Genomic DNA, 17,645 nt, shown 5'->3' with positions numbered 1-17,645 from the left:
CCTCCACTTCCTACATTTATATTTCCTTCTCTCTCTTTTATTCTTCTCTCTCCTTTTTTTTATTTTTTTATTCTTTTTTATTTTCCTCTCATTCATTCGTCTTTTGTTTCTTTACTTTTTTTTATCGCTTATTCGTGTTCTCCTCTTCTCTCTCCTTTTTATTCTCTTATTCTTTTTCTCTTCTTTTATCTTTGTTTTCTTCTTATTTTTCTTTCTTTTTTTGTTCTTCTTTTACTATTTTCTTTACTTTTTTCTTTTTCTTTTTCTCTACTTTTCATAATTTTCTTTTCCTCTACTTTTTTCTCTTCTCTTTCTCCTCTTTTTCCATTTTTTTCTCTTCTTTTCGTCTCCTTTTCATCCTTTTCATCTTTTTCTATTTTCCCTCTTACATTTTCTTATAGCCCTCCTTCCTCTTTTCTTCTTTTTATCTTACATTTTTCTTATTCTTCACCAGTTCCTTCTTTTTCTTCCTCTACTTCCTTTTCTTCCTCTTCTCCTTCTCCTCTTCCTCGCCTTCCATCTTACATTTTCCTATAGCCCTTCTTTTTCTTTTCCTCTTTTCATCTTCCATTTTTCTTATTCTTCACCAGTTCCTCCTTCTTCTTCTTCTTCTTCCTTTTCTTCTTCCCACCTCTCCTCTTCCTCCTCCTCCTCCTCGCCTTCTAAACGAATGCAAAAATTATAGTTTCAGGACCTAGAGATTTCGTCAGCCACGCGTACACCAGCTGGGAGCCAATGGACACGCCCGCTGCTGATTGCCACCTTACCTGTCCAGCGGCCCCAAGGTGTTGTCAGGAGCACGGGCAGGTAAGGCGTGATGGCTCATTCTTATGTTATATGTTCCGATAGGAGTGACAGAAGTGGTGGTGATGTAGTCAGTGGTAGTAGTAGTAGTAGTAGTAGTAGTAGTGAAGGAAATGGAGCATATTCCCACAGTTACTACATAATTTTGTGTGTGTAATTGAGAGCGTGCGTGCTTATACACGTTTTTCTTCCTAAGACTTGATACGATCCTGCAGAACATATGATATTCGAAAGCTATTTTCCTTGAGATCTGGCGAAAAATAGTGGCAAATTATAAGTAGTAGTAGTAGTAGTAGTAGTAGTAGTAGTAGTAGTAGTAGTAGAAGTAGCAGTAGCAATAGTAACAGTAGTAGTATAGTGATGATGGTGATAATAATAATAATAATAATAATAATAATAATAATATACGATTTGTTTTTTGGATTTTTGCACACCTTGAACAGCAAACACAGGAAAAGACGATGAATAATGCAACAGATCCGAGTCGAGAATTGCTTTGTGGAAATGGGTGTGCTGGCATTAAAAGAAGATACTGCAGACTTGTGAAAAGCAAGAAAACTACTATTATTATTATTATTATTATTATTATTATTATTATTCGAAAGCTCTTGAGCGATTATAGGGACCTAGTAGAATATAAGGCCAAAGTAATGATAACAAAAATATTAGTATTATGATAAAATTAGACCACAATATATTTCCCCAGTCAGCAGAAACTGGGAAGCCAAGTCAACGGTCGAGCTCGGTCCAGGCCGCAGGCTCCGGGGACGCCCTTCCGTGTGTGCGTGTGGTGCTGTTGAACTTTTGATGCCGACAAAGTGATAAGCTGTGTAGCGATCTTGTGTTGTGGCTCCTGAACTGAGAACATTGTAGAGATTGAGATTTACTGCCAATCTATCGAGACAAATTTCAGTCCTGCACAAACGTTTTTATTAATTCCTTGTGTTACACCCCGATGAAAAAAAAAGCTGAATTATGGCGAATAAATAAACAAAAGAGATGACTTAGCACGACTATATGAAAAATGCAGTTCGTGCTTTGAGGACACACACACACACACACACACACACACACACACACGCACACGCACACGCACACGCACACGCACACTCACACTCACACTCACACACACGCACACACATTGCATCATGAAGAAAAATACTCTTCAAACACTAATTTATCACATCTTGGCAGGTGCAGAAAACACCTGAGTGGACTGATCAATATCCCACTTGGCTCACACCTTTTCAAGACCCTCATTAACCTTTTACGGTCCTTTCACCTGACCCTTTTTCCTCTCCTTCCTACTCCTCCCTTCCCATTCAACCCTTCAACCTTATATCAGTCCCCTTCAACGTCTTCTTCTGCTCTTCTCTTTATTGACCTAACTCCCTTTTTTCATGTTTCTACCTCCTTTTTATGGTTCTCTCTTTCTACTCAACTCTTCAGCCGTTCTTTTTCTTTTCCTCTCTTCCGTTCTTCTCTTTAACCGAATTCCCTATTTTTTCTAACTTCCTACCTTATTTATCATTCCTCCCTTGTTATTCAATTTCGCCATTTATCTTTTCTTCTTTCGTTCTTTCTTTCTTCTCTTTACTAACCTAACTCCTTTTTTTCTCAACTTCCTACACCTTATTTTATCATTCCTCCCTGGCTATTCATCACTTCTATTTTCTTTTTGCGTTCTTTCTTCTCTTGACTATAACCTCGCTCACGTTTGCCGTAATTTCCCGCTAAATCCGTGACCACAACGTCTTTCTAAATGGAGAACAACTTCGATATACACATTGTTTATCCCGGTTTTCATTCACTCCCAAGGCTATCATAATAAATCCACGTCCACAACGCCTTTCTAAATGGAGACAAGTTCGAGATTGCTCATTCAGGGAAGCCAAAGACAGGCCGCGCGTGTGCTACAGATTGGTGCGCTTCGTTGCCTGTCGCTGCTGTTAAAGGTTGAGGTTAAATAAGTGATGTGAGGAACGGCAGGTGAAATGGACGTGGATATGCAGCCCCGTAGCCCCCCCTATGCAGTCCGCCACGACACTACACGGAGATAACGGAGGCACAAGGAAGGAAAGAAAGAGAGAAGGAAAAATGAAAGGTAGGAACGGACGTAAGAGATGGAAGGATGGGAGGGAGAAAGGAAGGGATGGAGAAAGGAAGGAAGGAAGGAGAGAAGGAAAAATGAAAGATATGAAATTTAAAGGACGAAAGAGATGGAAGGAAGGGAGGGAGAGAGGGAGGAAGGAAGGAAGGAAGGAAAGAAAGAGGGAAGGAAAAATGAAAGGAAGGGAAGACGTAACAGATGGAAGAACGGGAGGAAGGAAGGAAGGAAGGAAGGAAGGAAGAAAGGAAGGAAGAAGGAAGGAAGGGAGGGAGAAAGTAAGGAAGGAAGGAAGAAAGAAAGGTAAAACATGAGATGAAACAAATGAGGAAAAAAAGAAGGTATAAGAAAAAGAAAGGATGGAAGGAAGGAAGTAAGGAAGGAAGGAAGGAAAGGTGAATCACTGGACGCAAAGGAGAAAGAGCGAACGAAAGGAAAACAAGAAGAAAGAAAGGAAGAAAGGAAAGACGGAAGAAAGAAAGGAAATAAACAAAAGAAAAGAAGGACAAACTAAGGACGTATGGAGGAAAAGGAGTAAGGAAAGGAGAGAGAAATATGCCAGAAATGAGACAGGTAATTTTCGCGGCTGGGGAACACCGACCTTCACGTGAAATACAGCGTAGTTGGGTGTAACAGTTCACTTCCGAGAAATCCCGAGTCTTCACCTTGGCGGAGGAGGAGGAGGGGAAAAGGAGGAGGAGGAGAAAAGAAAGACTGCGTTAAAAGAGGAAAGCTATCACACAAAAGAGCAGAAACAGCAACGTGCATTATAGAAACAGCGAGATGGAGTGAAACACAACTGAAAATTTAATTGAACCTGCAAAAATGAAAAGTAACGGAAAAGAAAGTTATAATAGAGAAGAAAAGATTACATTGAGAAAAACTGGCATGGAAGGAAGAAATATATTATAGAGGAAAGAAAGTTTACATGCAGGGAAAGAATGATGGAATATAGAAAACAAAATAGTGCCTCAGAAAATTGAATACAGACAACTAGCAAACAACAGCGACACAGGAAAATATGTAGAGAAAAAAATTAACACAGCGAAGAGGAAAGTAATAAGGAAACTAAACAAAATAGCAACAAAATGGGAGTAAAAACAGGATCCATAAAGAAAATACTACACAGATGATAAATAAAATACATAGCAAATAAAGAAAAAAATCCGCAAATATACATAACTAAAAAAGACAGGATACAAGAAAAAACAAATCGACCATACAGAAAACCAAGCAAACAAACATACACACGAACAATTAAACAAGAAACAAGCAAGAAAACAAGAAAGAGTCCACCAGCAGACTGACCCAATGGCCTTCCTTCCTTCCTTCCTTTCTTTCCCCCCAAACGCCGGGATAATCAGCGTCAGGTGAAATGACTGCACACCTGACCTTCGCGGGTAACACAGGTAAGGCTTAACACCTGACACGTGACCCTCGTACCTGCTAAACTGCGACCGTGCGTGTGTGTGGGGGGGGAGGAAGGGTGGTTGTGTGTGTGCGTGTGCGTGTGTGTGTGTGTGTGTGTGTGTGTGTGTGTGTGTGTGTGTGGTGTCAAGCTGTGAGGTCATGTGATTTTTTTTTTTTTCACTGCAGGAAGCAAAAGTCTTTCTTCTTTTCTGTTTTGCTTCTTTTTCTTCTCCTCTCCTCCTCTTCCTCCTTTTCTTCCTTCTTTCTTTCTTCTTCCTCTTCCTTTTCCGTTTCCTTTTTTTCCTTTCCTTCCCCTCCTCCTTCTCCTTTTCCTTCTCCTCCTCCTTTTCTTCGTCTTCCTCCTCCTCCTCCTCTTCAACTTTGACCTTTACTTCCTCTTTTTTCTACTTCCTTTCTTCTTCTTCTTCTTCTTCTTCTTCTTCTTTATTCTCCTCCTCCTTCCACTTCCTTATTTCCCACCTCAAAGTCAGCGTGATTGGACAGCATAAAAAACAAATCAGACAGCCGGGCATCAAGGCGTAACAACACACACACACACACACACACACACACACACACACACACACACACACCTCCCTCTCCCCCCCCCCCCACACACACACACGCACTCACCTTGTCGTCCTCAACCTCCACGATACGGTAACTGCCTCTTTGTCTCTCCTCATTGGCAAGCGGCCGCACCCTCACCGCCACCTGCAGGAGACAAGATAGATAAGTACACGGATAGGCAGAGATACAAATATGTAGTTAGATAAATAGTTAAACAGATACACAGATAAGTAGATGGAAAGTTAGACAAATAGATAGTGACACTGATAGAGAGGAGAGGTTGATAGACAGATAGATAAGTACATAAGAGTCGCACATCACGGGAGTCACTATAAATAAAATACGCCCGCTCCACTATCGGGCTGGGGTCGTTCAAGAGGCCAACCGGGGCTATAGGCAGCACTTAAAAATAAATAAATAAACAAAAATATAGATAAAAAGGAGGGTAGTTAGACAGACAGACATAGGGACAGACACACGGATAGAAAAATAGATTGACTGATTGAGAGAAAGACTGATAGATTAAGAGGTAAATAGATAACAGGCAGGTAGGTAAGTAGAGAGGTATAGATAGATATGTAGGTAGATAGGGCAGTGGGAAAGCTTGATAGATATTGATAGAGACATGTAGATATATTGATAAACAGATACATACATGGAAAGATATATGGATTGACAAGCAGAAGGATGTTGATAGAAGAATAGACAGAGCTTATTGATCGCAAGACATACGCCACATAATGATACGCAATGACAGCTTAATGGAACCCGCGTAGTAATGGCCACAGCTCCAGGACACGAAAAAAAAAAAAAAAAAAAAAACGCACTGAAGAACAAAAATAGCACAAAATTAAAGAAGAAAAAACAAGACTTAAACAGGTATCACAGAACACAAATAATACACAGACACAAGCACACTGACGCATACACCTGAGAGAGAGGATCGCGACAGACAGACAGACAGACAGAGAGACGGACAGACAGACAGACAGACAGACGGACAGACAGACAGACAGAAACGCGACATAATACACAGACATACACGCATACGCATAGATAAAAAAAAAAAACCCACCTGAGGAAGGATCACTGAGGACGAAAACACACACACACACACACACACACACACACACGAAAGGTTCCCGTAAGACAGACGGACACGCACGCAAATTTGAATACGAGCCACAAAACAAGAGTAAACAGACTTGAGGTAGGCCGAAACAAAACACACACACACACACACACAAAAAAAAAAGCCGAAATTACAAGACATATAAACAAAACCACAACAAATGACCAGGCTCGTGTGTGTGTGTGTGTGTGTGTGTGTGTGTGTGTGTGTGTGTGTGTGTGTGTGTGTCCGGTAATTTGCAAGGTGATACAGATGACGTGAGGTGGTGTGTGCGTGTGTAAGCTAAGGTCACGGGGACTTAAGACTTGCGGAAGAAAATGGAGGCAAGAAAATGGGAAGAATGAGCAGTGAAGAAAATGGGGAGAAAGAAGAGGAAGGAAAATGGGAAGAGGAAAGAAAACGGGAAGAAAGAGGAAGGAGAATGGGATGGAAAAGAAGGAAGGAAAGGACACAGAGAAAGGAGGAAAATAGAGAATGGGGTAAGGAAAGAGGAGAGGATGGGAAACGAGAGAAAGCGAGAAAGAGCAAAGGAAGGAGGAAAAAGTAAAGAAAGGAAGAAAAAAAGGAAGGAAGAAGAGGGGAAAGAGAAGAAATGGAAGACGAATTACTTTCCTTCTTCATTTCTTCTCAAAGGAAGGAGGAAAAAAGTAAAGAAAGGGAAGAAAGTAAATGAAGGAAAAGAAATAAAGAAAGAAGGAAAAAGAAGAACGGTTGAAGAAAAGGAAATAGAAAAGGGAGGGAAAGGAGGAAAAGTCGAAGAAAAGAAAGAGAAAAATAAAAATATGAGTAAAAGAAAGAGAGAGAGGAAATGGAGGAGCAAACAAACGTAAGAAATGAGGAAATAAAATAGATTGGAAAGAAGAGAGAGAGAGAGAGAGAGAGAGAGAGAGAGAGAGAGAGAGAGAGAGAGAGAGAGAGAGAGAGAGAGAGAGAGAGAGAGAGAGAGAGAGAGACAAAGGGTGCAAGCAAGGTTATGGGAGACAAACACGTTCCAAACACGTTACAGTTTCGTTAGTCTTACGTGTCTGTGTGGCATGTTTAGTTGCTTGCTATTGTTATTATGTTTTATTTGCAAGGGCAGGACGAGAGAGAGAGAGAGAGAGAGAGAGAGAGAGAGAGAGAGAGAGAGAGAGAGAGAGAGAGAGAGAGAGAGAGAGAGAGAGAGAGAGAGAGAGAGAGAGAGAGAGAGAGAGAGAGAGATTTACATTTCTCTCACATAGATCTTTCAAATTAGGAGGAAGATCAAAGAGCTAAAATTAACCATTGATAAAACCACTAAATTCTGTGACTCCCATAAAAGAAACAGATAATCCCAAAGCAACACGAGTATTTCTTTTATTTCTCTTCATCATTTATTTTAGTCTTCGTTCATTCAGCCTTATTTTTCATTATTATTAGAGTTGTGATCTTTTGCATATTGGTTCTATTCATGATTTCTCCTTGATTCACTTTTCTGTTTATGAGTGCAAGTCTAATACCCTCGCATACTTTCGCTTTCGCCTTCATTTTCATCGTTAAAATATAGTAACGTAATTCAGGCTTTATGTTTTTATTACTGTTAGTCTAGTGACCTCAACCACTCTCCATTCAACCTTCTTTTGATTATCAGTAGTCTAGTAACCTCATACACTCTCCATTCAACCTTCTTTTGATTATCAGTAGTCTGGTAACCTCATACACTCTCCATTCAGCCTTCGTGTTGTGTGCATCTCTTCCGCGAACCGCCGTGTGTGCCGCCGAGACCTCGCATGGTTCGGCGAATTCCCTAACGCCGCCCGGCCACGTGTAGGCGTCCGCGAGCTTGTGTCACTCCAGCCAACAGATTATCGGGTGGTAGCGGTGCCGCCCTTCATCGACTGACTGTTGAGACCCACGTGACTTTGCTCTGGCTCAACATAACACGTGTCTGCCTGTTTGCATGCATGTATGTGTCTGTGGCTGTCTGCGTCTGTCTGTGTGAATGTGTCTGTGTCTCTGTCTGTCTGGGAAGAAAGACAAGAGACAGTAAAATGGGAAGGTAAGGTCGGTGGACAATTGAAAGTCAGTAAAGGTCGAAGAAGAGTTTAAAGGAGAAGAAAGAGTTATGGGTAGGAGAAAAGAAAGGATATGGAGAGGATACAGAAAGCTTATGGGAAAGAGGGAGAGGATTGGGAAAGACGAGAAGCAAAAATGAGAAAATGAGGAGAAAAGGAAGGAAGGAGAAAAAAAAGGAAATGAAGGAAGGAAAGAAGGCAAATAAGAGGAAAGGGAAGAAACTAAGAAAGAAAAGGAAAAGAATTAATTAAAGAAGGAAGAAAAAAAGGGAACTGAGAGAAAAGTAAATAAACTAGGAAAACAAAGAAGCCAAATGAGAGGAAAGGGAAGAAACCAAGAAAAAAATAAAGGAAAGAAATAGAAGAAAAAGGAAATAAGGTGATGAAAAATATTGGACAAAGATGGAAACGAGAAATGAAATGAAGGAGTAGAAAGTCCTGAAGGTATTCCGAGTGAGGTTTATTTTTTATCAGTCATTCTTTATCCTCTCGGTTTCTCCTGATGGCGTAGTAGCATAATCAATGACGATGACTCACTCCACCGCCTCCACCACCTCCACCCTCAGAGCCCTCTCATCACCACTGCGTTCCCTCCACATCCATCCTTCACCTCATTATAGATTCAGAGAAGGCTTACGCAGAGGGATGGACTGGCTGGTGAGATTGTATGACTAAAGTACGATAGTTGATGGGATTGTTAACGCACGATAGCTGGTGAGATTATATGACTAAAGTACGATAGCTGGTGAGATTGTATGACTAAAGTACGATAGTTGATGGGATTGTTAACGTACGATAGCTGGTGAGATTATATTACTAACGTACGATAACTGAGGAGATTGTATGACTAAAGTACGACAGCTAATGGGATTGTTAACGCACAATAGCTGGTGAGATTATATGACTAAAGTACGATAGCTGGTGAGGTTGTATGACTAAAGTACGATAACTGATGGGATTGTATGACTGATGTACGATAGTTGATGATGGGATTGTATGACAGCAAAGTGCGATAGTTGTTGATGGAAGAAGAGTTTACATGTATAGATTAAATGAATTGTGGGCATCTACTTAATTAATCTACTAAACCTACTTGTTTATACCTTACTTACTTACAAATTTACATAACTACTTACATCATTTCTAAATTACTTATTGACTGACTGACTGCCTGACTGACTGACTGACTAGCTGACTGATTGACTTGACTTGCTGACTAGCTGACTGATTGACTTGACGACTTGACTTGACTTGCTGACTGACTGATTCTTTGACTTAAATGACTGACTGACTGACTGACTGACTAGCTAACTGACTGACTGACTGACTGACTGACTGCTCCCACCACTCCCTCTCTCCAGGACTGACTGACCAGCTGACTGACTGACTGACTGACTAACTGACTGCTCCCACCACTCCCTCTCTCCATGACTGACTGACCAGCTGACTGACTGACTGACTGACCTCTCCAGGACTGACTGACCCGCTGACTGACTGACTGACTGACTAACTGACTGCTCCCACCACTCCCTCTCTCCATGACTGACTGACCAGCTGACTGACTGACTGACTGACTAACTGACTGCTCCCACCACTCCCTCTCTCCATGACTGACTGACCAGCTGACTGACTGACTGACTGACTAACTGACTGCTCCCACCACTCCCTCTCTCCATGACTGACTGACCAGCTAACTGACTGACTGACTGACTAACTGACTACACCCACCACTCCCTCTCTCCATGACTGACTGACCAGCTGACTGACTGACTGACTGACCCCACCACTCCCCCGCTCCCTCCCTCCCTCCCGTAGCTAATAACAGAAACAAAGGCAAAAACTCCCTTCACTCCCGCTGCAAATATAACGCCTGGAGTAATAGAGTTTAATAATTCGTGGAAATTACAGGCGGGCAACGCAGATGTTAGTTGTTAGTTCATGCCCGCGATGATCAATGGCATGAAGTCAGCGCATTGTGATATAAGGTTGCCGCGTGTAAGAGTGACTGAGCTAACCTTGCCTATGTTAGATGAGAACTGATTTTTTAAAGATATTCAAACCGTACTTTTCTATTTTTACACAGCAGGAGGCAGCTCAAGGACGTAAAAAGGGAGAGAGAGAGCAAAAAAAATCTCATATTTATCTATACTGGTGACTGAGCTAACCTTGCCGATGTTAGATGAGAAGTGATTTTGTAAAGATATTCAAACCGTACTTTTCTATTTTTACACAGCAGGAGGCAGCTCAAGGACGTAAAAAGAGAGAGAGAGCAAAAAAAATCTCATATTTATCTGCACTGGTGACTGAGCTAACCTTGCCAAAATGTTAGATGAGAACTGATTTTTTAAAGATATTCAAACCGTACTTTTCTATTTTTACACAGCAGGAGGCAGCTCAAGGACGTAAAAAGAGAGAGAGAGAGCAAAAAAAATCTCATATTTATCTATACTGGTGACTGTGCTAACCTTGCCTATGTTAGATGAGAACTGATTTTGTAAAGATATACCTATACTCTTCTTTTAACATAGGTGGGAGTTCAAGAGCGCAAAAAGAGAGAAAGCAAAAAAAAAAAAAAAAATGACCATACTTATCTACAGGGGTGACTGAGCTAACCGTGCCAAAATGTTAGATGAAAAGTGATTTTTTAAAGATATTCTACCTACACTCTTTTTTTCTTTTTTTTTACACAGGAGGCAGCTCAATGGCGCGAAAAGAGAGGAAGCAAAAAAAAGACCACATTTTGCTACACTGGTGAACGTGCTAACCTTGCCAAAATGTTAGATGAGAGCTGATTTTTTAAAGATATTACACCCATACTCTTTTTTCTTTTACATAGCAGGAGGAAGGTCAAGGACGCGAAAAGAGAGGATGCAAAAAGAGGCCATACTTATCTACACTGGTGGATGAGCTGACCGTGCCAAAATGTTACATAAGAACTGATTTTTCTGAGGATATTCTACCTATATTCTTCTTTTTATTACACAGACGGAGGCAGATGAAGGGCATAGAGCAGAGGACACAAAAAGATCCCGAAATAGTGTAGTTCTCTAACAGAAAACGAACATATAAGACCAGATAAACGAGAGCAGGCAGACGGCTTTCCCTTGCTCGATTTAAGTGTTAGTGTTCAATAGAAGAATTAAAAAAGGCTAGAGTCAATTGTAAACGTGTCTAGATATTCTACCTTTACCTGTTTGTCGCTGGTGGATGCAATGCGTATGAGCGTGTAAAATTACCTCCCTATTTAAAGTTACATTCATATTGCAGTGGATGGCGTTTCCGTATGCAAAGATTTCTTGTTCTCTTTTATGTATGGCAACAGCTCAGTGACTTGTATGATGAATTTTACATCTTAGCAAAGCATGGCGGTCAATAGAAACGGCGCTTGTGACTAACTGACTGGATGACTGAGTGACTGATTGGCGTCTTTACTTCCTGACTCACTGACTCACTTCCTGGCTGATTTTCTGACTAACTTCCTGGCTGACTGAGTGAATGAATGATTTCCTGACTCACTTCTTTACTGGCTGACTGACTGGCTGATTGACTGACTGACTGGCTGATAGATTGACTGACTTCTTTATTTTCTGGCTAACTGGCTGACTGACGGACTGATTAACTAACTGACTAACTGACTGACTTCCTTAAACCCTGGCTGACTAATTGACAGATTAACTAACTCATTTCCTGACTTTCTGACTGATTAACTGGCTGGCTGATTAAATGGCTGACAGACTGAGTGATAGAGTCGTGGCATTCGTGATAACTCTTTCAAGGGGTTCGATCGCTGTCACATCGCTTTAATTTTTCACCGTTGTAAGTCACCATCGCGTCTTCAAAAGCATACTGGTTCCTGTTCGTATTTTCACTACATCCACACATACATAGTTCAGGAGCAGTGAGTAGCGGGCTTTTTTTATATATTATTCTTTACGCCCTTGAACTTTCGCCTTAGCTGCTAAAAAAAATCCTATTGCCTCGGTAGGAATGCGTTTTTGGCCTCTGTGATAGCAAAAGGATGATGATGATTTCTGGTCCGTCGTGTCTTGGCGCCGCAACATCTGGGTCGTATGGCGTCGGGTCTTCTTCAAAATGGCCTGTATTTTAAAACTATATAAAACGTTAGCAAAAGGAGAGGAATGTTCTTTTCTACCTGTGCACTTTCAAGAGGAGCGTATCAGGACGCCTCTCCTCCCGAAATTGACCTCTTTGTTGGCCATTCCTCTTAATTCTTTTTACAGGAGCAGTGATTTGCGGGCTTTTTTATTCATTATTGTTTTCTTTTATTTTTTCCCTTGAGCTGTTTCCATTACTGTAAATAAAAATGGCAAACTGAAAGAAAGATTCCCGTTTGAGTTATGTCCATTCAAAAATAGAATTTCTGCTGTTATCCTGAGTGATGGAGGAACAGGAACAGAGATCATGTGTTTTCATCCTGATCAACGACGCTGCGCCCGAGATCCTTCGTTCGTGCCGCGAGGTATTTGTCACGTTCTGGATCAATGCTTCACGCCCCGCGGTGATGTGTATGGTGGTGGCGGCGGTGCCCTCAAACCTCGAGAGCTCCCCCCCAACCACCACCACCACCGACCCTCACTCAGCCTTGACACACTTAAGGGGTGGCGAGGGGCCTTGTATGTGAGATAGAATGACCCACTTTATTGTTATGATCCAAAGGTGAGTGTGAGGTCCTCCTATACACACGCGAGGGAATAATGTAATTTTTCAACCTCTCAGCTTAGGGTCCATCTGGGGCGGCGGGGAGCTTTGTCTGGGAGATTGAATGAGCCACTTTACTGATACGACCCAGGACTGAGTTGCGAGGTCCTACTATGTATGTAATTTCTCAACCTCTCAGCTTAGGGTCCATCTGGGGCGGGCGGGAGCTTTGTATGGGAGATTGAATGAGCCACTTTACTGATACGACCCAAGACTGAGGGCCAGTTTCACAGTTCCCCATGATGGGTTAGTAAGCTCCCAAACCAATACCAAAGCCTTCGAAATTTCCTTGTATAGTGTCTGGTGTTTATATTTAAGTTCACAAATTTGATGAAACTATACGGGAAAAGTCTTGTGTATTTAGTGTGGCATCGAAGACCTCACCATTTTGGATTGTATGGGATTTTATGGTTTGGTTCGGGCTGTTACGAAGATACTGTATTGGACTGTAAAACTGGCCCTGAGTAGTGAGGTCCTACTATACACACACGTGAAAGAGTGATGTAATTCTTCAACCTCTCAGCTTAGGGTCCATCTGGGGCGACGAGGAGTCTTGAGTGCGAGATGGAATGAGCCACTTAAATGATTTGGTCCATGGCAGAGAAGTGAGGTTCTCCCATACACACTGGAGAGGGAATAATGTAATTTTTCAACCTCTCAGCTTAGGGTCAATCTGGGGCGGCAGGGGGCCTTTTATTTGAGGTGGGATGAGCCAATATATTGATATGGGCCAAGGCTGTAGCGAGGTTAAACAGCACACACACGCAAGAGAATAATGTAAGTTTTCAACCTATCAACTTCAGAGTACATCCGGTGCAGCGGGAAGCCTTGTGTGTGAGATGGGATGAGCCAATTTATTAATATGGGCCAAGGCTATGTAGCGAGGTCGACCAATACATACATATATACACACACGCGCTAGAGAGAGAAAGAACGATGTATCTTTTCAACTTTCCAGCTTAAGATTAAGATCGATCTTGGGGCGGCGGGGAGCTCTGTATACGAGATGGGATGAGACCCTATAGTGATGTGGTCCAAGGCTGTGTAGCGAGGTCAACTAACACATACAGACACACACAAGCGAGAGGATAATGTACCTTTTCGACTTTCTAGCTTAACATCGATCTGTGGGCGGTGACAGACTTTGCATACGAGATGAGACAGGCCACTTTATTGATACGAGGTCCTCCAGCACAAACACACAGGAGCGAGAGAATAATGTAACATCGATTTTCTAGCTTAACATCGATCTGGGGCGGCAGGGACTTTGTATGTGAGATGGAATGAACTACTATTGATATGATCCAAGGCTGAGGGTGTTTAGAGGTCACGCGACACACACACAAACACACACAAGCGAAAGAGTAATGTAACTTATCGATTTCCTAGCTTAACATCGATCTTGGGGCGGCGGGGGCTTTGTATGCGAGATGGGATGAACCACTATTGATATGATCCGAGGCTGAGGGTGTTTAGAGGTCACGCGGCACGCACACAAACACACACAAGCGAAAGAGTAATGTAACTTATCGATTTTCCAGCTTAACATCGATCTGGGGCGGCGGGGGCTTTGTATGTGAGATTGGATGAACCACTATTGATATGATCCAAGGCTGAGGGTGTTTAGAGGTCACGCCACACACACACAAACACACACAAGCGAAAGAGTAATGTAACTTATCGATTTCCTAGCTTAACATCGATCTGGGGGCGGCGGGGGGCTTTGTATGCGAGATGGGATGAACCACTATTGATATGATCCAAGACTGAGGGTGTTTAGAGGTCACGCCACACACACACAAACACACACAAGCGAAAGAGTAATGTAACTTATCGATTTTCCAGCTTAACATCGATCTGGGGCGGTCAGGGACTTTGTATATGAGATGGGATGAGCTGCCTTACTGATACGATCGAAGGTTGATGGTGTATGGAGGTCACGCAGCACAAATGTATACAAATGAATAATGTAATCTTTCTACTGAGCGTCAGGATAGAAACGGGTACGTGGCCTTGACTGACAGCCCGGCGCCTCTTCGTAACTGTTGCAGGAGCGGAGTTTCGGGAAGAGCAAGAAGTGACGCAGAAAAGAGCAGCCAAATGACACCCTTCAAGGCCCGTATAGTAATCTGAAGCTTCATTACATCACCTCCATGGCAGCAGTACGAGGAAAGCAATTGTTACCACCCATTGTTCAGTTCCAGCCTCGCCGATTACACTCACGATTACACGAAGTTCTTATAAGGTCTGTTGAGTTAAGGTGAAGCTTGTGTTTGTTTTGGGGTTACGTTAATTTTCATGGAAGTCGTTGAGGGAAGGGTAAATATAGAATGCAGGTCAGTTAGGACAGTATTCTTCAAACCCTTCTTAGAACGACCCAGTTTTACTCTAATTCTAATCCTCATGGCCTGTTTGTAAGCTTTCTGACAGTCCAAAGAGCTGTGAGTCTTCCGCCGACTGTGTTTTCTTTATTTCTTTCTTTATTTATTTTTTTATTTTTATTTTTTTACGTGTACGCCTATAGCGCCGGTAGGCTTTTCTTGAAGGGCCTAGATGGTAGTCGGCCCCAGCCCGTCATGGCGCAGACAAGTGTTTATAGTGGCGCCATCTTCTCTTGGATGTATGTAAACAAGTGTGACCAAGTGTACCAGGAAGAATGAGGAACCTCGAGTCAGTGTATCAGTGAGTGCATGTACTGACCGTATCTCACGAGCTATACTTGGAACAGAAAGAATCGTTGAAGAAATAAATAAGTAAACAGAAATCTAAATAAATAATCGAACCAAAGTCAGACTGAACCCCATGTGACCTGGTTCTCAGTAGACGATATCAATAGGTGAAGGAGTAACTGAAGGAAAGAAAAACGAAAAGTATTGTAGAAGATTGTTAACTGATTATCGGTTACTAGTGAGAAAATAATATAATGCAAAGAACTCCTATTTTAACACCCTGAAGTCATACAGAAAGAAAGAGAAAGAAGCGAAGAGAAGTAAAGACGAGAAAAGTATCTAATCTATTTTAATTTAGTATATCCAAAAAACACTCTTATTTCAACAGCTTACAGTCATACGGAAAGAAAGAGAAAGAATCGAAGAATAGTCAACAAAACGAGAACAATATCTAAGCGTTTTTAATCTAGCATCTCCAAAACCCTCTTATCTTAGGAACCTAAAATCATACGAAGAGAAGCAAGAAACGTAAAGTAGTAAACAAGAAGAGTATCGAATCCTTTTTAATTAATCTAGCATCTCCAAAATCCTCTCATCTTAGAAACCTAGCCATACAACGAAGAAAACGGCAAAAGAAAATAGAGTATACATGAGAAGTACACCACAGAATCCAGTTTAGTCTAGCGTCTCCAAAAAAAACTATGATCTTAGGAACCTACACTCATACAACGAAGAAAACGGCAAAAACATATAGAGTATACATGACAAGTATAGCACAGAATCCAGTTCAGTCTAGCGTCTCCAAAAAAAACTATGATCTTAGGAACCTGCACTCATACAACGAAGAAAAAACAAAAACCTATAGAGTGTACAGGACAAGTATAGCACAGAATCCAGTTTAGTCTAGCATCTCCAAAAAAAAACATGACCTTAGGAACCTACACTCACACAACAAAGAAAAAACCAAAACAAATAGAGTATCCACGACAATTACATCACAGAATCCAGTTTCGTCTAGTACTTTCAAAGAGCACTCATTGTAGTATCTCGATAAATAAAACAAAAGCAAAACAAGACACAAAGGGCAGTAAACAAGACGAATAAAGCAAATAATAACCAGTTTCGTCTAGTATCTGCACATAACACTTATTTTTAGCAGCCTTGCGTCATTAAAACTGGTCCTCGTATTTATCCAATTCTTAAACCTGCAGACAATTACTCATTCTCTCTACACACGGGCGCCGGGAGAAGATTACCCGCCCGCCAATAAGTAATCATAGAGATGGAGCAATTACTATTACCCCAATGAGTCTTACTTCAGCCGAGACCGTCCCTGGCAACCAACAACTTTACTGGATAAGGAGAGGAGGTGAAGGGGGCGAAGTGAATGGGGCGGGGCAGGGGAAGGGGAGATATAAGGGGGGCATGACGTGATGGGAAGGCGGAGGGGAAGAAATAGCGTGGAAGACGGGATAGGAAGACAGGTGAAGGGCGTAGGAGATGTGACGTGAGGTGATGGGAAAGGTGAAGGGATAAACGGAACTATAGGTGGTCAGTGAAATGGAGAGGCAGGAAGAGAGACTGGGGCATGAGACGAAGGAATAGGACAGTACAGAGAATGGGAAATGGGTATAGTGGAATGAATGGCAGGGAAAAGAGAGGGTTAGGAAGAAAGGGGAGAGATTGAAGCACTAGGGAACGGGGTACGGGTAGGTAGAGATTGGTGGGGGAGGTTAGTGAGGCCATGGAAGAGTAGGGGAATGGGTAGGAAGTAGGACGATGTGAATAAATAATGTGTAGTGGAATGGGGAATAGGGTGAGGAGAGGGATGTGTGGGGAGGACCGTTGCCAAATTATCGTACTCAGAGTATCGTATTTACCGGTTTCTGGCCCATAACTATTGCTAAGAAACACCAATAATTAACCATTTTTACGATAACTATATGTGAAACAAGTTATTGAGGTGGAGAAAGTTTTGGGGTAGGAAATCGGCAAACATACGAGGCCAAGTACGACAATCTGGCAACGTTGGGGGAGGAAGCGGAGGGAGGTGGGGTGTTGTGAAGAAGGCGGGGCATTTGAAGGGGGAAGAGGATGAGGAGGAGGACCTTGGGGAACGCCGGGTCATGAGGCGCCTTGATATACCGCTGCTAGGGTTCTTTTTATGTATAATTTGTTTGTAATGACATGCATGCTGTGCC

General features: G+C 42.1%; 1 protein-coding gene across 9 annotated transcripts in view; it reads right to left on the bottom strand.

Annotated features, from left to right (window-relative positions):
* The window catches only part of LOC126983086 (kinesin-like protein KIF19), a 60,330-nt gene that overhangs the window by 34,531 nt on the left and 8,154 nt on the right, over positions 1-17,645 (bottom strand). For all 9 annotated transcript variants that reach the window (XR_007735506.1, XM_050835585.1, XM_050835583.1 and 6 more), the window contains exon 2: positions 4,955-5,035. Coding sequence is in view for 8 of the 9 variants with exons in the window: in XM_050835585.1 (XP_050691542.1) it covers positions 4,955-5,035 (81 nt within the window). In the remaining variant the exon portion in view is untranslated. The remainder of the gene's footprint in view (positions 1-4,954; positions 5,036-17,645) is intronic.

Source organism: Eriocheir sinensis, chromosome 52 (assembly GCF_024679095.1).
Source record: "Eriocheir sinensis breed Jianghai 21 chromosome 52, ASM2467909v1, whole genome shotgun sequence".
NCBI classification, from domain to species: domain Eukaryota; kingdom Metazoa; phylum Arthropoda; class Malacostraca; order Decapoda; family Varunidae; genus Eriocheir; species Eriocheir sinensis.
This window is presented reverse-complemented; position numbering and strand designations above follow the sequence as displayed.